This window comes from Mercenaria mercenaria, chromosome 13 (genome assembly GCF_021730395.1).
Source record: "Mercenaria mercenaria strain notata chromosome 13, MADL_Memer_1, whole genome shotgun sequence".
Classification (NCBI taxonomy): domain Eukaryota; kingdom Metazoa; phylum Mollusca; class Bivalvia; order Venerida; family Veneridae; genus Mercenaria; species Mercenaria mercenaria.
Genome location: NC_069373.1, coordinates 51,907,778 through 51,931,844, shown reverse-complemented (window position 1 = coordinate 51,931,844; position 24,067 = coordinate 51,907,778). Strand labels below are relative to the sequence as shown.

Below are 24,067 nucleotides of genomic sequence, written 5' to 3'. Positions count from 1 at the left end.
GACCCTGTACAGCAAGAAACATAACTCCATCCTGCTTTTTGCAAGATTTATGGCCCCTTTTGGACTTAGAAAATATCAGATTTCTTGGTTAAGTTTTATGTTTAGGTCAGCTTTTATCCTAAACTATCAAAGCTATTGCTTTAAAACTTGCAACTCTTGTTCACCATCATAAGCTGACCCTGTACAGCAAGCAACATAACTCCATCCTGCTTTTTGCAATAATAATTGCCCCTTTTGGACTTAGAAAAATCATTTTCTTGGTTGAATATTATGTTTAAGTCAACTTTTCTCATAAACTATCAAAGCTATTGCTTTAAAACTTGCAACAGTTTTTCACCATCATAAGTGGACACTGTACATCAAGAAACATAACTCTATCCTGCTTTTTGCAAGAGTGATGGCCCTTTTTAGACTTAGAAAATCATGGGTAGGCCAATATTTCTATTATACAAAAAAAAATCAGATGAGCGTCAGCACTTGCAAGGCGGTGCTCTTGTTTCCTGTCCGGTCCATAACTCTCCCATCCATGAAGAGATTTTAATATTACTTGGCACAAATGTTTCCCATGAGGAGACGTGTCATGCGCAAAACCTGGACCCCTAGCTTAAAGGTCAAGGTCACAATTGGAGGTCAAAGGTCAACAAGGCTTTTTTCCTGTCCGGTCCATAACTCTCCCATCTATGAAGGGATTTTAATATTACTTGGCACAAATGTACCTCATAATAAGACGATGTGTCATGCACAACTTTCAGACTCCTAGCTCAAAGATCAAGGTCACACTTAGCAGTCAAATGTTAACATAGAATGAACAGGGTCTGTTTCGTGTCCGGTCCATAACTCTAACATTCATTAAGGGATTTTAATATCACTTAGCACAAGTGTTCCCCATGATGAGACGACGTGTCATGCGCAAATCCCGGACCCCTAGCTCAAAGGTCAAGGTCACAATTGGGGGTCAAAGGTCAACAGAGTTTTTTTCCTGTTCCGTCCATAACTCTGCCATCCATGAAGGGATTTTAATATTACTTGGCACAAATGTTTCCCATGATGAGACGATGTGTCATGCGTAACACCCAGTACCCTAGCTTAAAGGTCAAGGTCATTCTTTGAGATCAAAGGTCAAGAGGATTTTTTTCCTTTCCGGTATATAACTTTGTCATGCAAAGCAGGATTTAGATATCAGTTGGCACAAATATTCCCCTGGATGAGACAACATGTCATGCGCAAGAACCAGGTCCCTAGGTCTAAGGTCAAGGTCATATTTAGTGGTCAAAGGTCAAATTCAGGAATGACTTTGTACGGAACATTTCTTCTTCATGCATGGAGGGATTTTGATGTAACTTGGACCAAATGTTCACCACCATGAGGCACCCTTGTTTTTAGAATTATGTCCCTTTGTTGTTACTATAAATAGATTTTATTGTAACTTTTTTATTACTGGTGGTAGAGAAAAATCGAGACCACTTTTCTGTGGTACAGCATGCATGTTACATCCAATTTTTAGGTGTATTTTGACCTATCTCTACCTGGTAAAGAGTTTCTTGTGGACTTATATTATATAGATTTTTTTTTTTTTTTTTTTTTTTCCTTTTTTTTTTTAAAGATTAATTTCCCTTTGTTGTTACTATAAATAACTTACATGATAACATTTTTATAATCAGCCAAAAAAAATCAATATGAAAACAACTGTGGGTTTTTATATATGCACATTTTAATCCAAGTGTGTTGTTACAACATATTGTATATGTAGTACAATATTGTTTATACATCATTGACAGATATCAGTTCATTATGTTATACTGCAGTAGAGAAAATTAGGTGCCTTCCAGTAGGGGACTTTGTATTGCATGGCAATACTTCATTCACTTGTTTACAGCAGGAGAGTCATCGATTTAATTTCATGGATTGACACGACCATAAAATTCATGAAAATAAGTTCCCCATGAATATTTTGGAATTCACTGTATAAGCATTTTTAATTGATGACCATATATGTATAGGCTTGTGTCAAATTACATTTCAGTTACACAGTTGTACATAGAACAGAAGTGATAAAGAAAACACTAAATCCCACATGGAAACCTATGACATTATCTGTAAGGACATTGTGCAATGGAGACTATGACAGGTGAGAATTTGGGGTAAAAGTCTCAAGATAATGTAATAGTTTCAGGTAAAGTGTTATTGCAAGCTTTTCAATTTCACTATTTTGTCTAGCCCGCCCGCTTAGCTCAGTAGGTACAGCGTTGGTCTACGGATCGTGAGGTCGTGAGTTTGATACCTCCGTGGGGCACATGTTCTCTGTGACGATTTGATAAAAGACATTGTGTCTGAAATCATTCGTCCTCCACCTCTGATTCATGTGGGGAAGTTGGCAGTTACTTGCGGAGAACAGTTTTGTACTGGTACAGAATCCAGAAACACTGACTAGGTTAACTGCCCGCCGTTACATGACTGAAATACTGTTGAAAAACGGCGTTAAACCCAGAACAAACAAACAAACTATTTTGTCTTAACCAGCTTCCCTTTAATGATCAAACTTGGCTTCAAGATTGGTATTGGTTAAGTGGCAGACGTGGTTTAGGGTAGGTATTCCTAATGTCAAGGTTAGTGAGGTCAGCGTTTAATCATAAGGATCTTGGGCCGAGTGGTAGCCGAGTGGTTAAGGTCACTGACTTTAAGGTAGTTCTGCACGTTTGAAAAACCGGAAGTGATGGCGTAACGTCATTTGTCCGGAAAACGTAGAATAAAGCCTGGATTCGGCGTACGGAAATGAAAATCATTTTATAAATTAACCGAAACCTGTGAGTAAATTTATTACAATGGCACTGATGCTCTATTTCTAAAGTCAAAATATTATATTAAAACATATGGCACATTAAAAAAAATCAAAATAATGTCCTAAAAGTAGCGTGAAATGTCCGGTTCACTTTAATCATGGCTAAATATCTCAAAAATAAGCACACGGACCTATACATTTTATTTCTCCAAATTATAGGCCATGTGTTTATTTACAACTGTGAGAAGTTTCATCAAAATCTACATTTTAGAAAAAATTCTATTCGCGAAAATGTTATGACAGCTATGCTTTTCCCATAGACTCCCATTATGAAATATTGCGTGGGTTCCAAATTTTTCAAATCAGTCTAGCAAAAAATCAAGCACACGACCCTATCTTTTTTATTTGCAGAATTTTCTATGTATATTCTGAAGTTATGAAAAATCAGAGTTTTATCAAATTCTACATTGTAGAAAAAAGTTCAATCCAAACGTGCAGAACTACCTTAAATCACTTGTCCCTCACCGATGTGGGTTCGAGCCTCTCCCTGGATGTGAGCCATCCAGCTGGCTTACGGAAGGTCATTGGTTCTTCCAACGTGCCAGTCTTTGATGAAATAATGTACAGAGGGAGTCCTGGAGTGTTCCTCTACCATCAAAGCTGGAAAATTGCCATATGACTTATACTTGTGTCAGTGTGACGTTTAACCCAAGAAAAAAATAAGGTTCTCGTTTTCAAAGTGCCTTTTTAACTACAGCCTTTACTATCATTTAACATAACATGAGGACTGGTCTTAATCAGAGGGTAGACAGCTTTTAGTTCAAGGATCCCAAAGTTTAAAGTCACAGTGGATAGCTTCCCAGCCCAACCCTAAAAATGTTTCTTTTGTCATTTCTTTTATGGGACTGCTTTCTTATTTAACTCCATTTTGTTTCTCAGTTTCCCTCCTCCCTTTTAACTGAATGTAAACTCTCACTCGCTCAAAAGAAAACTAGCAATTTGTAAACTTTTAAAAAAAATTACTTTTAATATTTTTTACTTTTTCTTGTTTGTCCATATTTCAGTTTCATGTGTTTCTCCATTGTGTTTCTAAGTAACATTACATTATATTACATAACACATTACCTATCTGAAGGTGAAAGAATCTGTATAAATATGTTAATTAATGTCTGCAATTTCACTTCTCAATTGGCAAACATTTCTGAATGGTGGAGCATGCTTTCCTTTAAGCAACACATGTTAACCCTTAGCCTGCTGCAGGCGAATTTAACAGCCTTTGCAAACAGCTTGGAACCAGATCAGACGCCGATTAAATCGGCGTCTGATCAGGTTCCAAGCTGTTTGCTACTCTGACAATATTTCTTCCAATTTTGGAGCAAATTGAATGAACTTTACAATTTTAGCAGACAACATTTCCAGCAGACAACAATTTATCTAGCATGCTAAAGGTTAAATCAAAGTGACTGGTCTTGTTTTGCATGTACATTTTTTCTTCTATATTCCTCAAAGACAGCTTAAGAGGATTAATACTTTGTGCAAACAGCTTGAAAAAGAATATTGTTCAGCAACACACTCTAAAAAGTAAATACTTAAGCCCAGAGTTTTTTCTTCATTCTTTTTAATTTTTCATTCCAGATCTATCAGAATAGAATGTCATGACTGGGATGCTGATGGAGGGTAAGTAATTGTAATTCTTCAGATTGTGCTTGACTCTCAATGTATTGTGAAATCATTTTAGCCTTACACTTATCTCAGTAAGGAGAGAGCAGATCTGCAGTTCGCAAGGTGGCGAGGTTGATCCCTGAGTGAGGTGTATGTTGTCTGTGACGATAAATTTGATAAAAGATATTTGCCTCAAATGATTTGTGTTCCACCTCTGATCATGCTTGTGGAGAAGTTGGCAGTCACTTGTGGGGAACAGGTTATTACTGATACAGAATCCAGGGACATTGATAAGGATAACTGACCGCCATTAATTGACTGAAATACTGTTGAAAATGGCGGTAAACCTGAAACAGAAAAAAAACAAACATGTTTTTATCCCCCGCGGATGAAATCGGGAGGGGGGTATTGAAATGGCGTTGTCCATCAGTCAGTCCGTCCGTCCGCAGCCATTTCTCAGTAACTACTTGGTAGAATTTCATGAAACTTGAAATAAACATGAACCAACATACTGCGATGATGCCCGTCAAGTTTTTTTTTTGATTGGTCAATTTTCCTCAGAGTTATTGCCCTTGATTTAATAAAAAATGTCCGTCTGCAGCCATTGCTCAGTAACTAACAGGTAGAATTTCATCAAATTTGAAATACACATGAACCAAGATACTGCGCTGATGCCCGTCAAGTTTTTTTTTTTTATAGGTCAATTTCCCTCAGAGTTATTGCCCTTGATTTAATGAAAAATGTCCGTCTGCAGCCATTTCTCAGTAACTAGCAGGTAGAATTTCATCAGACTTGAAGTAGACATGAACCAAGATACTGCGACGATGCCCTTCAAGTTTTTTTTCGATTGGTCAATTTTCTGTATAGTTATTGCCCTTTAATTGTTTAAAAATCCACAGATCTGTACATAACAAACCAACCAATTGGAAGAATTTCATTAAACTTCTTCCATTCTTTTCCATGAACATTTATTATAAACATGTGATGTTGTGTACCTACACCTGGTCACCACCTTACCTTGGTCACCCTCCCCCCCCCCCCCCCCCCCCCCCCACCCCCATTTTTTTTTTTTTTTTTTTTCATTTTTCGTTTTCTATCAATATTTATAATCAACATGTAAACTGTTGTATCCTCACCCCACCCCCACCCCTCACCCAAACAAACCATTCATTTTCTTTTAATTTGATTTTGACTAATGAAATTTTTGCTTCTTGGTAACATTCTTAACTTTTTGCTGGATATATTTTTTTGCCGTTCCTCAACTCTGACCCTTTCGGCAGGGGATTCCAATTCATCGAATTTGCTTGTTTAGTTTATAATAGGACTGGAATGGCAATTTCAAAGGGGGCTTAAATATGTGGATTTCAAACTTTCAAAGATAAAATGAATAGGAATTTTCTTTGATCCTTCAGATTTAATTTCATGGACTTCAACAGCCAAAACATTTTTATGATTTTGCAGTAAATATTTTTATAAATTTCATAATTTTAGCATCAACTATATTTAGTGATTTCATGGTTTGCAGCCTCATGTTGTGTTGAGAATCTGTAAAATGCGGATGTTTGTGTTTTTGGACATGATGTAGATTAAAATTCACTTACATTTTGAATTAGGGAGTGGCATTATTCACAAATATTAGCAAAAATAAAACCATAGCGAATTCACGTTATTTTCAGTTATCTTTGCAGAGTAAATTCAGCATTTAAGTTTGTAGAAGTCACTGTACAGATAGAGTTTATAATACTTAGACATCCTGATCCAGGCACTAGAAATTTCTGAGATACTCCTTGAGTGTCTCCCACCTAAGTAAGAGGCCAGTACTGGTTCTTCCCAGGAAAGACTGCTTCACTTGTATCAGTGCTATACAGCGGGCATGTTAAAGAACCAGACTGTCTATTCACAAAAAGGTAGGCAAAGTTAGCCAGACAGGCCTGTATCTAAAGGATTTCTCTTTCTCTTTCTGGTCTGGGGACTTTCTCTTGCTCTATCCCTCTGGTCAGATTGCTCTGTATCTGTTCTAGTAGAGCATGAGTGGGTGCCTTTGTGCTATGTACAGTGCCTTTGAAAGTATTTATCATGAAAAGGGTGCTATATAAATCTGGTATAATATAATATGGACATTCTTCCTTGTATCTTTCCAGGCATGATTTTATTGGAGATTTTACTACCACCTTGAGAGAATTGACCAGAGGACCTTGTAATACAAATGTTTATGAGGTAATAGTTTTTCAGCATATAAAAGATTTTTGTGTTTTGTGAAATCATTAAAATTTGTTGGTGTGGGAGATGGTGGTGTGACTAATTTTCTGGATTTAATGATTGTTGAGTCCACATAATTGAACAAGTAAAATTTCCATTAATTCCTCGTAAAATTGGTAATCCCAAATAGTATTTGTTTTGTTAAAAGCAGCAAATTTTATGTGGCTGAAAGTTAGTGAAAAAATCACAGTATATATGGGGAAAAATTTTCAAACTGGATTAAACTAACTTAAAGGAAGCTATTGATATGGTATATGTCAGTATTTCAAATTAAGGAAGAATTTTCTGTATGCAATACTTAAGTTGTGAAAGCATCAATTTCTTACACCACTGTTTCAAGTCTCAATCATTATGCACACAAAATCCTATCTTTTTCCGGATCTTTTTCATTTTTTTTTTCGCAGTTGATTCAAACTTTAAAATTGTGGAAACATATTTGATCTTAACATACACATTTTCGTGCATCAGAGACTTGACAAAGTCCCCATGATGGACCTCTGATTTATTTCTTTTGTTTATTTGGTGAGCATCACACTCATAATTACTATTGAAAGTGTTTTCAGCCAATCAGTGACTTCCAATACATGGACTTGTCCAATACATGAACTTGCCAAGTTAATGTATATATACATTTGATATTTGGAAATTTATCTAGATAAGTGAAAACACCACCCATAGATCAGTGTCTATTTTGAAGTGTATATGGTCACACTTAATCACAAATGACTTTGATTCATCAAGACATTGTATGAAGGTTGGTTGAAAATGCCATTGATTGGCTGAATTAATGGGTGATATAAACAGACTGAAAATGTCAGCAAAATATGAGAGAGGTTCAGCCAGGGAACCATTTTGGTGCAGTAGAATGAACATACTGGACAGATTGAATGTCAGAAAATTTTCTATTTAGCCCATAACATGTGTATTGATCGTTAAGAGTCTGTAATTGTTTTTTTTTTCTTGAAAATATATTTCCTATGACGTAATTTTTAGTGTAAAGTATTCTATGACATATATTTCAGTATATAAGTACTCTGTGACATATATATATATATATATTTCAGTGTGAAAAATTCCGAGATGTAATATTTGATTGTATATATTCTTTGTGGCATATATTTCAGTGTATAAGTATGAAGAAAAAGAAGAAGAAAGGAGCAAAGTACACTAACTCTGGAACTGTTGAATTAATGAATGTTAGGATTGAGAAAGTTTACACATTCCTCGACTATGTTAGAGGAGGGTAAGTATGCGATGTTTTTGTTTTCCTCCTGGGCAGTTGGTGTAAGAGGAATGATGAATTATAGTTATTTAAGTTATTAGGAAATATTTTCATTATGTGATTTTCAGTGTTTTGCTGCAGATGATAAAAGAAAATTAGATGTGACGTACTTCCTGTTTATGGACGTAAAATACCTGTGTTTTATTTATACTGCAAGAAAAAAAGTGCAAAAATAAAAGAAAAATATAGAAGTCAATTATTTGAATCTATTTTACTGTTATTTGTTGAATATAGCATGCAAGAAAATTATTCTCTCACTGGCTGTAGGTGCAGATCAGAATATCCGGCTCTCAGGTAACTGATTACGTGGTAACTCAGCAGAGCCAAATATTCCAATCTACATCTACAACCAGTGGAAGAATCTTATATTCTGCCCCTTGTGAATACCAGGATTTCTAGCTCTACATTTTGATCTATGTGTATAAAGAGAAAACATCCCGAAAAAAGGTCATAGCACTTCTGAACTTTCGAGTGCACTTCTGAACTTTCGGCTTCAAACATTTTTTCAAGGAATAAAGTCTTAACCTTATTATTTTCTTCTTTCAGAACACAGTTGAACTGTACAATTGCAATTGATTTCACAGCATCGAATGGCGACCCCAAATCTCCATCATCGTTACATTACATCAGTCCATATAGACCAAGTCCATATGCTACAGCCTTGAGGGCAGTAGGCGAAATTATTAAGGATTATGACTCGTAAGTTCTTTTTATACCAGTTACCTGTAACAAAATTTGTTTGGGTTTGTTGATGGAGAGGTCAGATTGCTTGTATCAAATGCTATTACCATGTCAGTGCAGGCTCAATTCCAGGCCTCAAGCTTACAAAACTGAGTTTGTAGACCAGTCCCAAAACACTTATATCTGATTGGTTGTTTTTAAGCAGATGTTAGAAATTGACCAATGGCAAGTCAGCATTCATAGACGGATCTTAAAATTCAGATTTATAACCTTGGAGCCTTGTTCTGGCTGAGTATTGTTTATTGGTGTGGTATACTAACATAATTTTTAGCAGTATTGCAGTTATATTTTATGATCAGATTACTTAATAAAAATTGTTTTACAGCCAGTGACAAATATCCTACAGATATCAGAGAATGATTGATATATTGTCTTTATTGAGATCATCACAGAGAATCATGACCTTGACCTTAGAGCAAACTCTAAAGGCCAACCTGGTTAAATAAATAGGATTTCTATAATATTTCTAATTGAGAAGTTTTGTGTCTGAATCTCATGAAAGACATATTCAAGAGGTCATATGTCCTCTGATTCACTTGAAGAAGTTATCAACATTTACTTGTGGAGAACAGATTAATACTGGTTTGGAATATAGAGAAGGCACTAAAGTTAACCAAACAGTCATGGGACTGTTAGTAAAAAACCTGTTTCAAAAACGTGTACAAAGGGACAGATTTACTGTAAATGAAAAAAATGAGTAGATTTTATTTAACTTTGAAAGGCTCATGTGTTATTTTTAGAGTGTAGGACATAACCGCTCTTGTATAAAACCCTGCCAACTAATTTTTGAAAAAGCTGACAAAACCCAGAAAATGAAATTGTTTTTAGCTCACCTGAGCACGAAGTGCTCGAGGTGAGCTTTTGTGATCGCCCCGTGTCCGTCGTCCATCCGTGTGTCCGTCGTCAACAATTTGACTGTTAACACTCTAGAGGCCACAATTTTGACCCAATCTTAATGAAACTTGGTCAGAATGTTACCCTCAATAAAATCTTGGACGAATTCGATATTAGGTCATCTGGTTTCAAAAACTAGGTCACCAGGTCAAATCAGAGGAAAAGCTTGTTAACACTCTAGAGGTCACAATTTTGCCCAATCTTAATGAAACTTGGTTAGAATGTTACCCTCAATAAAATCTTGGACGAGGACGATATTGGGTCATCTGAGGTCAAAAACTAGGTCACCAGGTCAAATCAAAGGAAAAGTTTGTTAACACTGTAGTGGCCACATTTATGACCATATCTTAATGAAACTTGGTCAGAATGTTAATCTTGATGATCTATAAGTCAAGTTCAGATCTAGGTCAGGTGGGGTCAGAAACTAGGGCACTAGGTCAAATCAAAGGAAAAGCTTGTTAACACTCTAGAGGCCACATTTATGACTCTATCTTCATGAAACCTAATTAGAATGTTAATCTTGATGATCTTTAGGTCAAATTTGAATCTGGGTAATTTGGGGTCAAAAACTAGGCCACTGGGTCAGATCAAAGGAAAAGCTAGTAAACACTCTACAGGCTACATTTATGACCATATCTTAATGAAACTTGGTCAGAATGTTGATCTTGATGATCTTTAGGTCAGGTGAGCGATACAGGGCCTTCATGGCCCTCTTGTTTATAAATTCTTTGCTAAATTTTGATTATTCTGTTAAAATTATGGGAGGCATTTTGTTTGTCCAGCACCCATTTTCTCACAACATGGTAGATAAAAAATGTTATATAAGTGAAAATTTGTTTTTGTCAGTAAAAGTACATCCTTACAAGAAAATTAGAATAGCTTGAAATGGCTTGAGACAGAAGTCAGTCTTTATGTGAAATTTAATTGATGTTTTCATGTTTTACTACAGAGATCAGCTGTTTCCAGCTCTGGGTTTTGGTGCTAGACTACCTCCTAATGGTGTTGTGTCACATGAATTTGCCTTGGTGAGTATAACGTTCTTTAACCCTTAGTCTGCTGGCGGCAAGTGGTTCTGGCTTTGCGAACAGTGCGGACAAAGATAATTGCAGTCTGATCATGATCTGCACTGTTTGCCATTAAGTCTTCTTTTTGGTAAGCACCCCTTTTAACAGTTAATGTTACTGTCCAGATTGAAAGATGGACAAGCTCGTTATAGAAATTTAGCAGGGTAAGGTTTAATGTACATGTAAGTTTGGTTTTACATGTCATGCTGGCACAGAACAGGTTATGTTGGGGACCTTTCAGCATTTATGATGGAGGAAGGTCGTAGGAACCTCTCTGAGCATTTTTTTCAGGGCACGGGCAGATACTGATATAGAACTAACAAGGTCTTGCAAGCCAGCTGGATGACTTTACATGACAACCCCAGCAGGGTTTGAACCCACGGAGATGAGGCCTGGGGCAAGTGATTAGGAGTCAGATACATTAATAACTCAGCCAGGATGGCCACCTTCATATTAAATTTCTTTTAAACAGTGTTAAAAATGGACCTTGGAAGAAGGTTGTTGGTTCTGTCAAGGTGCTGGCTCATGCCTGAGCTAGTCGTCCATCATTAAAAGACTGACCTATTTCGTGTCTACATGACTTTCAGCTCAACAAAAAGCCTTGTTTAACTGTTGTAGGACTTTCTACAAGTAGTCAAAGATAAGAAGCACAATATTTCATGAGCTTACTAATAAATTATACTAATAGATTTATTTTTGTAAATAATGTGAGAAGTAAATGGTAAAGATCTGGATTTTTTTATAATTATGTATATTTTTTCAGAATGGCAACCCCCAGAACCCATACTGTGAGGGTATTGAAGGTGTTGTTGAGTCCTATCACAAAGCTATACAGTCAGTACAGCTGTATGGGCCTACAAACTTTGCACCTTGTATTAACCATGTTGCAAGGTAAGCTTACTTAGTTTTTTCTAAAGTCTTCTCAGAAAATGTTGTTTTTTTTCAGGGTTTTGAAAATTTGATATTTACCCCAGAACTTTAATATATAGCAATAGACATTACAATTTTTGCTTGACTGTATGAAATATATGGAGAGCTATTCTACTCAATGACTTTTTGTCAGCATCTGTGTCTGTGTCCACAGCTTGGTTAAAGTTTTGATGCACTTTTCACTTTATCTCTGTTATTACATGACAGATTTACTTTTAAACTTTTAAGTTGTTGTTCCTTATCACCCTTTTCATATGACACAAGAGCTATTATCTTTTACCAGTATTTTGGGAATTATGTCCCCTTTTTACTTGTAGGGGGAGGGTATTAATAGCCCCTGTGATAACTCTAAGTTTCCTCAGATGTGCCGAGTTTTACTATTTAGCATCAAAATAGTTGCGTGTGTTGTCTCATCTGACAGCTTTTGATATGCCCCTCTGAACAACTGGTGGTATTTTGTTTTGCTCTGTCAGTGGATCAGTAGACTAGGGTTGGCAAAAACCCAGGTTTTAAGCATATTGCCCAGCCCAGCGGGTAATACTGGGAAAACCAGGGTTTTACTGGGCAATAGTGGTCAACTCTGGGCAATATAATATTTCAATTCAAACTTCAATACATAGTTTAACCCTTTAGTTGACTAACAACCAATCTAGTGATAGCAGTGACACCTGCATGCCTAGTGCTATAATATCTATAAAAATCTGTTGAACAGACATTATTATGATGATGATTGAGCAATTATTGAGCAAGATTAGGGGATTAAAGTTAGAGTGTGAACAACTTAAATCTGGCCATTTTACTCATGAAAATCAGTTTGGATCACATTGTCATTTCTATCATATAACCATAAAACCTAAGGACCCCATGTGGAATTGTTTTAATTTAACTGTGAATGATTAAAAAGATTGCAGAATGTAAAGACTGTGGCACTTTGGTTAGTGCCAAAATTTGGAGTCTGAAAGGTCATAGCTTGAAATGTTACACTGTACAAAGAACTATAAATTTATTTTTATAGCTATTTGCACTGTGTTAGTCAACTGAAAGGGTGTTTCAAATTTTGATATTATTCAGAAGAAACTCAGAAACAGACTTGCGATCGAAAAAACTGCAAAACTTGCGTTCAGTTACAGAATGCTTCTTTATAAAGAAGAACTAGACTGGTAGACTATTCCTATGTTAAGCAAAATCTAGTTGGGACCTAGAGAGATCTAACTATAATGTTGAAAGGTGTTTACATTCCCATAAAAAATATTTTGTTGTGTAAGTAAGCCATAATTTTGTGAATGAAGCTGTTCTGTCAGCTACCTTAGTAATCACTTCACCAATTTTTCAAAGTAGTAAAACTTAATGTAAGAATTAGTTCACATTTTATAACATAGAAACTCAATTGTTTTTGTTAAAAAAAATTAGAAAAACTTCTTATTGCCCAGTATTGCCCATTTCATTCATTTTTAGGAGTATTGGAAAACCCGGGTTTTCCCGGGCGGGTTTACCCACCCTGAGCGGGTAGTCGCCAACCCTGCAGTAGACCATTTGAGCCGTGCCATGAGAAAACCAACATAGTGGCTTTTGTGACCAGCATGGATCCAGACCAGCCTGCGCATCCACGCAGTCTGATCAGGATCCATGCTGTTCACTAAAGGTTTCTCTAATTGCAGTAGGCTTATAAGCGAACCATGCTGTTCACTAAAGGTTTCTCTAATTGCAGTAGGCTTATAAGCGAACAGCATGAATCCTGACCAGACTGCGCGGATGCGCAGGCTGGTCTGGATCCATGCTGGTCGCAAAGCCACTATGTTGGTTTTCCCATGGCGAGGCTCATTTTGTTTCTGTTTAATAACTAGAGAACACTTAGGCTTACATTAGTCAGTTTTCATAGGGTGCATGCCTGTGGTCAGTACATTACCCCTGTTTGTTTGAAGGCCAGTAGGTCAAAGGTCATTGATATGATAAAAAAAATCCAATCAGTAGCTGGAGAATGCTTGACTTTAGTAAGTAACTGTGTTGTGTTGGGGGCTATTAGGCCAATGGTCAAGGCCAGTGTCCTTATGACTAAAAAGAGTTTCTGCTCAATAACTAAGGTTATTTTTGGCCTACAATCATCAAACTTTCTAGGATGAATGCCTGTAGTCAGTATTTGACTCCCAAATGTTTCGGGGTTCACTAGGTCAAAGGTAAAGGTCAAAGTCATCTCTAGACTGAAATCAGTTTCCACTCAATATTCAAAGAACGCTTTGGCGTACAAATGTCAAACTTCATAGATTGGCTGCCTGTACTCAGTATATGAGCTGTCTTGTTTTTGGTGACATTTGCTCAAAGGCCAAGGTCACAGCATTTAGAATTCATACCATCTTGCCTCCAAGAGGCTATCACGAGGGACATACGTGTTTCTGTTTTTATGTATAAAGAATATTTAATGTCGTAAATCCAGACCCATGAAATTGTATTGAATATTAGATTGTTTCCCAAATGGGTTCAGTTTTTGATTTTGGTTTAATTTTTTTTCCCAGATTTGCTGAAGCAAAGAAGAATGGAGATGAATATTTTATTCTGCTGATAATTACAGATGGTATTATAACAGATATGCCCCAAACTTGTGAAGCAATTGTAAATGTAAGTATGTTTTAATCTATATCATGTTTAGTGCATTTTTGCAGCAATGTTGGTGTGTGTTTTACATTTTTTATTCAATTTATAGACACCACATTACCTCTTGATCAAGGTCAAGAAGGGCTTAAACAGTATAAGACAACATCATGTGTATTAAACAATATCCATGCTTCCGTATCTGGGGACTTGGCCGAGGGCCTCTGTCATAGAGTGATCAAGGTGGTTAAATATGAATATCTTGCCTCTTTCTGCTTTGGATGCAAAATCCGCTCTAGGAAGATATCCTGCTGCATAAGTTCAGTGGTTCCACTGATAAATCTGCCTGTGCCAAAAAGAATATCTGAGGGGCATCTTGGGTCTTCTTCCTCAGTTAAGCAGGTGGAAAGTTGCCAGATTATCTGAGCTGTTTTGATGTGACTTGAAACCGAAGACAGAAATGTGGACTTGACATGGGTAAAATGTGTTGGTCTTCTGAACAGTTTCATTTTTAATAGGAACAGAAATTATGCATGTATATTATAATGATTGGTATAAAAGATTTGGTTTTTGATAATCCAGTTTTTTGTATGCAAGAGTTTAATTGATAAATATTGTCTTCTGTTTTTCAGGCAGCATCACTGCCAGTATCAATTATCATCATTGGAGTGGGGGATGCTGATTTTGAAGGTAAAAAAAGGTTTTCCATGCTTACTGATGCACCTTTCTTTTTAAAAATGTTTTATAGTATTTTGGCTGAGTATGTGTTTGTTTGTTCAGGTTTAACGTCTTTTTCAACAATTTTTCAGTCATATAAATGACAGTGTCTATTTGTAGCAGTGAGCACAATGCCCAACTTTATAGTGCTGCCTCACTGGAATATCACACCATAGACACTTGACATGATACCCCACCCAGTCAAATTATACTGACACCGGGCTGACCAGTCCTAGCACTACCCTCTTAATGCTGAGCGCCAAGCAAGAAAGCTACTAGTACCATTTTTAGCTCATCTGATTTTTGGGGGAAAAAATGAAGAGTTATTGTCATCACTTGATTGGCGTCGGAGTTGGCGTTGCCTGGTTAAGTTTTATGTTTGCAACACTTGTTCACCATCATTAGCTGACCCTGTACAGCAAGAAATATAACTCCATTCTGCTTTTTGCAAGAATTATGGCCCCTTTTGGACTTATAAAATATCAGATTTCTTGGTTAAGTTTTATGTTTAGGTAAACTTTTCTCCTAAACTGCCAAAGCTATTGCTTTGAAACTTGCAACACTTGTTCACCATCATAAGCTGACCCTGTACAGCAAGAAACATAACTCCATCATGCTTTTTGCAAGAAGTATGGCCCCTTTTGGACTTAGAAAATCAGATTTCTTGGTTAAGTTTTGTGTTTAGGTCAGCTTTTCTCATAAACTATCAAAGCTATTGCTTTAAAACTTGCAACACTTGTTCACCATCATAAGCTGTTGCTGTACATCAAGCAACATAACTCCATCCTGCTTTTTGCAAGAATTATGGCCCTTTTTGGACTTATTTTTATTTTATTTGGGTTTTACGGCGCACCAACACAATATAGGTTATATGGCGCCTTTTTGGACTTATAAAATCATGGGTAGGACAATATTTCTATTATAATACAAAAAAATCAGATGAACGTCAGCACCAGCAAGGCGGTGCTCTTGTTTACGTCTTTGGTATGACGCGGCCAGAGATCGAACCCATGACCTCCCGCACTTGAAGCAGACACTCTACTAATAGGCTAACGAGGCTTTTAGCTGAGTAACAGAATTAGAGCAGTAACATGTAATAAAAATGTTTCCATTTATTGGATGTAAACAGTCGAAACTATGAATATTGTATTGTATTGGTAGCTACTTTAGATGTTCTATTTAATCTTCTAATATGATTTCAGCAATGGAAGTGTTAGATGGTGATGATGTAAGGCTATCATCTAGAGGTAGATACGCTGAGAGAGATATTGTTCAGGTAAGTACAGTCATACCCATTTTAAGGTGGTTCTGCACATGTGTTACACTAGATGGCTCAACTTGGTTTATCCAGTTAACCCAAAATAAAACCTGGGTCTGCTGTAAGATGTGATGCTGTAGGCTTTACTTAGTGTTCTCATGGTTAGCAGCCTCATTAATGGTTTTAAGAATTTGCAACACACAAGTGTTTGTGTTTTACGACATGATGCAGCTATATATTCATTAATATTTAGAATTCATGAGTGGCGTTATTCACAAATATAAGCGAATACAAAAGCCATAGCAATTACTAAACAGTGAGGATTGTGTATCCCAGTGATTTGTATAGACAACTCAAATAACTTGTCCCTCACTACTGCATTTTCAAGTTGAAGAAGCTATGTAATTAATTTGAGGTTGGTCAGTGGTTCTACACAGGTGACTGCTGATACAAAGTAATGCCAAGAGTGATATTTGGATCTTCTTGCACCAGAAAAATTGCCATATGACCTAACTCTCTGAATTATTCCATACAAAATATGAAAAGATCATATAGCACAGTACATTTTATTATTATTCGTTTTACAGTTTGTCCCATACAAGGAGTTCCAGGGTAGACAAGGAGAAAACCCAGCAGCTGTTCAGGCCAGACTGGCAAAGGAAGTACTTGAGGAGATACCCGACCAGTTTTTGTCGTACATGAAGTCCCGAGGCATCAAACCTAAACCTCCGATGCAAAGACAACTGACAATATCATCAGTGCATTCACTGCCTGCATCAGAACAATAAAAGATCAGAGAACGGAAATTCTGAATTTTTGCAATTAAACATGCCTTTTTGTGTAAGGTACGATCAAATGTGACTGTGAAAATTGAGTGTGGAATTGTTGGGTACAGTGAACTGCTTCCAAAAATTAGTAGAGGATAAATGGCAATATTTTTACCTCTTTTTATCAAAGCTTCTTTAAATGAAGTGAGTAGTGACCAGTTTTTGTTCAGCCCTCTTTATGTGAGCCACAGGAGTGGTAATGTATTAAACAGTTTTAAAACATTTAAACTGTGTGAAGTGAATGGAGTTTGTTAGAAATAATTCAGGTACAGCTTTAGCTGAAATGTGTACATGACCTATTGGGCTTGATTTTTATTATCTCGGCTAGACAGATGACAGAAGAAAGAAACAAATGTGAAGTGTAGTCAGTTTTATACAGTATCATTTTCACGAAGTTCTGTTACAAAACCCATGACAGTTAAATTTAATTCTTCATTTTCATGTGTTTTATATCCTATTTGTGATCAGGAATTACATAATAACAACATAAGATATTTTTTAAACTTTCTTTTCTGCTCAAAATTTACTTGAGAAAAATGCAAATTATAGTTTTATAAATCTATTGCATGTGATCTAAACCCACACTCATTCTCCATTAGTGCCAAATTAAACAGATCTTAGGCAAAAATGGCAAAAGTTTTAGAACATATTTAAGGCCTTGAATGGTTTATTACTGTTGACTGTTTCTTGCCAGTAGTCCAGATTATTGTGATATTGCAAAATTTAGTTGAGTGTAAGTCTTTGACAAAAAGAAAAAAAAACACAAAACTTGGTTCATGTGTACGGGTATTAAAATCTTTTAAGTATATCCTTTGATGTGAAATTAATGTTGCATCTTAAGATGTTCTACAGACAGAAAGATAGGTTTGGTCAAGGTCACAGGCAAGACCACCTAATGGACACTCGTCACTTTATAGTGACATCTCTTGTTTTCCTACCAATCATGCCAACTTAAAACTGAAATTGTATTGTGTTCTTATGTGAGTGTACTTAGAAGTGACATGTTCTGGAATAAACATAATTACTACTGTATAAATGGATAAGTTCGCGAAGTAAAAATATTCATAAATTCAAGAATTGGTGAAAATATCAGCCAACCTAAATTTCTACTTTCACGAAGACACGTCACCATAGTCAAGATAAACAAGTTTGGTTTTGGCACTTCAGTTTTTAGTGATACGCAAATACTTCCACTCGTGAAACGTCTGGAATCGGCAGTTTGTGAACTTGACCCGCGAAAATATCTACTTATCTACTTATACAGTATTTTGCTGATAGTGATATTAATTAGATTTTAATTTGATGTGCTATTCCTTATTGTGGCATTTTTGTTTTTGATAACTTTCCGATACCTTGTACAATGCTCAAGGTCGTCATTCATGTTTTTATCATTAAAAGAAGTTGTTTTTAATCACAGGTCATTTACAGATATGCTTATTATACATATGTCATGTTTATATACTTGTATAACATCATAAATTACCAATCTTATTTATACATTTATCACATATTTGACATTGTTGGTTGGAAATAAGCCCATGTGATAAAAAGAATTTTACATGTGTGTCTTTCCACATTCAATTCATTAAATTTGGTGAATATTATTAGACACCTATGTAAGATTCTATATTACTGTAATGTTTATATACATGTCTAATGTCAGTCCATTGTCAGATCTTACCCATGTCATTTACTTTTGTTATGTGTATAGTCTTGTATATTTTAAGATCTGGTTAATAGGAATAAGGTATTATAATCAGTGTTTAAATGCTCATTTCTAAAAATAGTAACAATCATGATTATTTTTTATTAATGCATGCCAATGTTGGCAAAAAGCCGGTCAATATGAGTATTGACCGGGCCGGCGGTCAATACTGGTTAAAACCGGTCAATACTGGTCAATACCGGTCAATACTGGTCGATTCAATACTTTGGTCACTCTTGGGTGGTCAATACTGGTTTATTCAACACTTTTACATAATGCACATTCACAGATTAGAACAAGCTGTAACAGTAATGTAAAAATTATAAAGCAGTCTGAATAATATAAAATTTTGTTTGTTAAAAAGTATAGTGGATTAGTGGTCAATACTGGTCGATTCAGTTTTGGTCCTTGGCAATGTGTCCTGGTCAGGCTCAGTTCTGGACAATATACTTAGACTGCTCAGTGGTCAATACTAGTTTGTTAAATGCTTTTATCACCTTAAAGTATAGCCTTTATTTTGAATTAATTAAAAAAAATATTACTATTTATAAATTACACTCATTGAAATGGATAGTACTGGTCAATTCAAATTTTGGTCCTACACAGTATCCCTGATCAATACATATATTGGTCAATACTAGTCATTTGAATACTTTGATTGCATAAATGATTTTTTTCAGATAAAGTTACTATGTTCATTAATACAGTGGGATTATTGATCATGACAGCTAATTAGTGACTAGATAGATAGGCCTGCAACATATAATCTGTTGTATATTGTAAGACCAGGTGTCAATTAGGCAATATGACACTTGCTATCAAAACACAATTAAACCACTTCAATGAAAGGGTCCAGTTGTAGGCAGCAATTTTTCATTGAATTAAATACCAGTAAAAATAATTAGATTTATCACATGTGAATCAGACAGTTGATGAAATACTTTCTACAAATGAAGTTCAGTTAAGTTAGCAGACTAATGACCAGTATCAACCAGTGCTGACAAACTGACCACTTCTGACTAATTTGGGAGTATTAATTTGGTTGCTTGAACTAGATATAATGCATGCAAATACCTTCATCAAACTCCAAATGCTCTTAACAGTCATTATTTAAATTGTTCATAAAGTCTGCAAAATATCTTAACAGTCAGTATTTACTAATTGACCACTATTGACCAATCGACCAGTATTGACCGGTATTGACCACTTCAGGGAGTATTGACCGGGGCGGTTTTAACCGGTTAAAACCACTGGTTAAAACCGGGGGCGGTTTTAACCGCCCAACATTGATGCATGCTATAATTAATTTGGTATGCTATCGTACATCAGGTGTGTTGATTTCTGTTTTTCCAATGTAACTTACACAAGATTGGACCATCCATGACCTCTATATTCCTGGTTTACAGTATTGTTACTTTTCACTTAAAGATGTATTATTCCCAATTTTTTTTATTTTTTCTGTTAGTTTAAAAGTTGCACCGACACAATTACAGGTCATGCTTTGGTGGTGTAGGAAGACCCTGGGTGCCCCTCCATGCATTATTTCGTCACGGATGGGCACCTGGGTACAACCACCAACCTTCCGTAAACCAGTTGGATGGCTTCCTCACATGAAGAATTCAAGGTCCAGAGTGAGGCTTGAACCCACATTGGTGAATGGCAAGTGATTCAAAGTCAGTAACCATAACCACTCGGCAAAGGCGGCCCTATATTATTCCCAAATTTGGTATCTCAGAATATGAACAGTTATTACAAAGATGATATAAACATGTGATAGAGATAGCACTTTGCATACACATCTACTTAATATATCTAGCAAAGTGTAAAGCAACACTACATTGTTGAAATAATTATCTTAAAAGTGACAATCCATCATATAATTTATGATACAAGCACTTGCTTGAAATATTGTTGAAGCATTTTATTTTAATAACAAGCAGCTAACGCCTGACGGCGTTTTGGCCGGGTTTTCCGAATTAGGTGATAATGAGTTAAAGTTCTAATAAAGGGGCCTCCGTGGCCGAGTGGTTAAGGTCGCTGACTTCAAATCACTTGCCCCTCACCGATGTGGGTTCGCGCCTCACTCGAGGCGTTGAATTCTTCATGTGAGGAAGCCATCCAGTTGGCTTACGGAAGGTCGGTGGTTCTACTCAGGTGCCCGCTCATGATGAAATAATGCCCGGAGGGGCACCTGGGGTCTTCCTCCACCATAAAAGCTGGAAAGTCGCCATATGACCTAAAATTGTGTCGGTGCGACGTTAAACCCCCCCCCAAAAAAAAATTTTTTTAAAATAAATAAAGGCATACAATAAATAACACCCAAATTAATAAGCACTCCCTATTGAAGGAAAAAGGGAAGAAATGGATCGGTAGAAAATGAAATTAAAGAAATAAATTGGTGTAAAAAAATCACAGTAAGAAAAACACCATTTTCAGTGTTTATATCCCTGTGAGCTTGACCTTTGACCTCGAAATCAAAATGGGACATGTACACATCAAGACCAACATACGTATGAAGTTTCAAGGTCCTAGGTGAAATACTTGTCCAAATATTGAGCAGATGACCTTGATCTGTGACCCAGTGACCCCGAAATTAATAGGGGTCATGTACACATCAAGACCAACATACCTTTGAAGTTTCAAGGTCCTAGGTGAAATACTTGTCCAGATATTGAGCGGAAACCATTTTCAATGTTCAGGTCCCTGTGACCTTGACCTTTGACCCAGTGACCCCATTCTCACTTTGGACCAACTAAGGTAATAGGGAATCATTCTGACCAAGTTTCTTGAAGTTTGGATAAGTAGATGTTGAGAAAAATGAATGAACAAAAAGGTTAACATGACTCATTATGACCTTGACCTTTGACCCAGTGACCCAGAAATCAGTAGGGGTCATGTACACATCAAGACCAACATAGCTATGAAGTTTCAAGATCCTAGGTGAAATACTTATCCAGATATTGAGCGGAAACCATTTTCAATGTTCAGGTCCCTATGACCTTGACCTTTGACCCAGTGACCCCATTCTCACTTTGGGCCAACTAGGGTAATATTGGATAATTCTGACCAAGTTTCTTGAAGTTTGGATAAGTAGATGTTGAGAAAAATGAATGAACAAAAAGGTTAACACAAGACTCGTTATTCCATCCATCCGCCCGGACAGCCCTAATCTACAAGCAAGATTTTTCTTCGAAAACCCAGCCAAAAACCTGTAAAATATTGACTAAACTCGATATGGGATTGCTTTGCTATTTTCATTGCGTCCAAACCAAAAGTGGAAAAACCGAGAGTCGAGAGTTTACCCATGCCAGGTAACCATACCAAATGGAATGATATGATAGTGTATGTGAACTTTATGTAGTAAATGTATCGGGTATTTATCAATATGATATGTAACACTGATGAAAAATGTTTATGTTTTTCATTTAGGTTTAGTTGCTCTTGTTCTCTTCCTGACATCGAAAACAAACCAAAACTAATTTGCATATGAACTAGACTTATAAATTCAGTTAGTGAGGTCCAGGTATTTTTCACAGTGTTTTGCAGTTAAAAGACCTTTCCCCAAAAATTTTGGGGTTGCTACAGTAGATAATAAATAACTTGACCAGTTAGTATACACTTATTGAGTGGCTTACATGTCAATAGTGAAAGCTGTTGCCCGAGGTCTTTTTTCTAAAAAAATTGTGCAAACTTTTCTTAGTTATTGTAAATAAAAAGTACAATGAAGGTGATTCATCGAGTTATATCAGTATTTATTTGATAACTACCTGTGTTGTGTTTAAAATATGTAGAAAATCTATCTACCGTGTTAGTGACGCAGTAAAATATTAATATAAAATATCAGGAATTCAGCTTTACTCTATATCATACTTTTTAAATACATTTCTAGGATTCTTGATCCTCCATTGGTCTTTTCATATGTTTTCATGGTCAAGATATTAAATCTTGAGGTGCGTACCTTTAAACTTGTAAAATTGATTTTTTTACACAACTGAGACAATGTCATATTTTTTTTGTATGTTATTGGCAAGTAAATGTATCACCTTTGTATACTGTCTAAACATTTTGCAAAATTTTCAAAAAACTTTCCTATACATGTATTTCCTAAATACTTTCCCACATTACCTGAAATCTTTTCTGTATTTCCTTTTCATTGCTTTTCACTGACCATTTCTCTAAATTAAAGTGTACTTTAACACTTGAACATTTTCCATAAGTTTCAGAAAAGTTTCTGCCCAGAACAAGTACAGTTGAAACTCGATATCTCAAACTCGCTTATCTCAAAATTTCGGCTATATTGAAGACATTTTCAAGTCTCGTCCCAAAAATATGCGCAAAATGTCATTTTACATCAAATTTCGGTTATCTCGAGTAAAACGCTCGATCTCTTGGAATATTATATAGGGAATTTCAACTGAACTTTAAACAGAAGGGTTCTTAGTAATTACACCTTTTTTTGGGGGGGTTCCAAATTAATCATGATTTCATATGGTCTATTTTGTCAAAGTGATGCCATATTTTTATTTGAATACACAAACACAAAACATTTGAAAACACTTGTACATAGATTACTTATGGGAAATATTTGAGCCGTGCCATGAGAAAACCAACATAGTGGGTATGCGACCAGCATGGATCCAGACCAGCCTGCGCATCCGCGCAGTCTGGTCAGGCTCCATGCTGTTCGCTTTTAAAGCCTATTGGAATTGGAGAAACTGTTAGCGAACAGCATGGATCCTGACCAGACTGCGCGGATGCGCAGGCTGGTCTGGATCCATGCTGGTCGCATACCCACTATGTTGGTTTTCTCATGGCACGGCTCATTTATACTTGGATATGATTTATTAGTGGTTTGTTGTTTCCTGCTGCTTTACGTTATTGATATAATGTGTTTTAACTTTTAAAGTACACTTTATAGACTTTTATACTTACATTTTTATCTGTTTACCATGTTGCCTATATTAAAAATGCCTAAAAATGTACAAAATAAAAATGTGTAAAACATACATGTCTTGTTACATGATATGATAATTGTCCCCCGCCTTTTTCGAAGAAAAAAAGGGGGATATAAAAATTGGCTGCGTCCTTCCTTCCGTACGTCCGTCACACTTCGTGTCCGGTCCATAACTCTGCCATTCATCAAGGGATTTTGAAATTACTTGGCACAAATGTTTCCCATAATGAGAGGATGTGTCATGTGCAAGACTCAGACCCCTTGCTCTAAGGTCAAGGTCACACTTAGAGGTTAAAGGTTAAGATGGTATATTTCGTGTCCGGTCAATAACTCTGCCATTCATCAAGGGATTTTAAAATTACTTGGCACAAATGTTCCCTATAATGAGTTGATTTGTCATGTGCAAGAA

The 24,067-nt window shown here is 36.1% G+C and overlaps 1 protein-coding gene across 3 annotated transcripts in view; it reads left to right on the top strand.

Annotated features, from left to right (window-relative positions):
• The window catches only part of LOC123528771 (copine-8-like), a 36,705-nt gene extending 12,997 nt beyond the window's left edge, over window positions 1–23,708 (top strand). For all 3 annotated transcript variants that reach the window (XM_045308754.2, XM_045308755.2, XM_045308753.2), the window contains exons 10-20: window positions 2,024–2,128; window positions 4,415–4,456; window positions 6,583–6,658; window positions 7,825–7,943; window positions 8,529–8,681; window positions 10,567–10,642; window positions 11,445–11,572; window positions 14,122–14,224; window positions 14,830–14,887; window positions 16,117–16,190; window positions 16,760–23,708. In XM_045308754.2, coding sequence (XP_045164689.1) covers window positions 2,024–2,128; window positions 4,415–4,456; window positions 6,583–6,658; window positions 7,825–7,943; window positions 8,529–8,681; window positions 10,567–10,642; window positions 11,445–11,572; window positions 14,122–14,224; window positions 14,830–14,887; window positions 16,117–16,190; window positions 16,760–16,960 — 1,135 coding nt within the window. In that variant the 3' untranslated portion in view covers window positions 16,961–23,708. The remainder of the gene's footprint in view (window positions 1–2,023; window positions 2,129–4,414; window positions 4,457–6,582; window positions 6,659–7,824; window positions 7,944–8,528; window positions 8,682–10,566; window positions 10,643–11,444; window positions 11,573–14,121; window positions 14,225–14,829; window positions 14,888–16,116; window positions 16,191–16,759) is intronic.
• The last annotated feature ends 359 nt before the right edge of the window (window positions 23,709–24,067 follow it).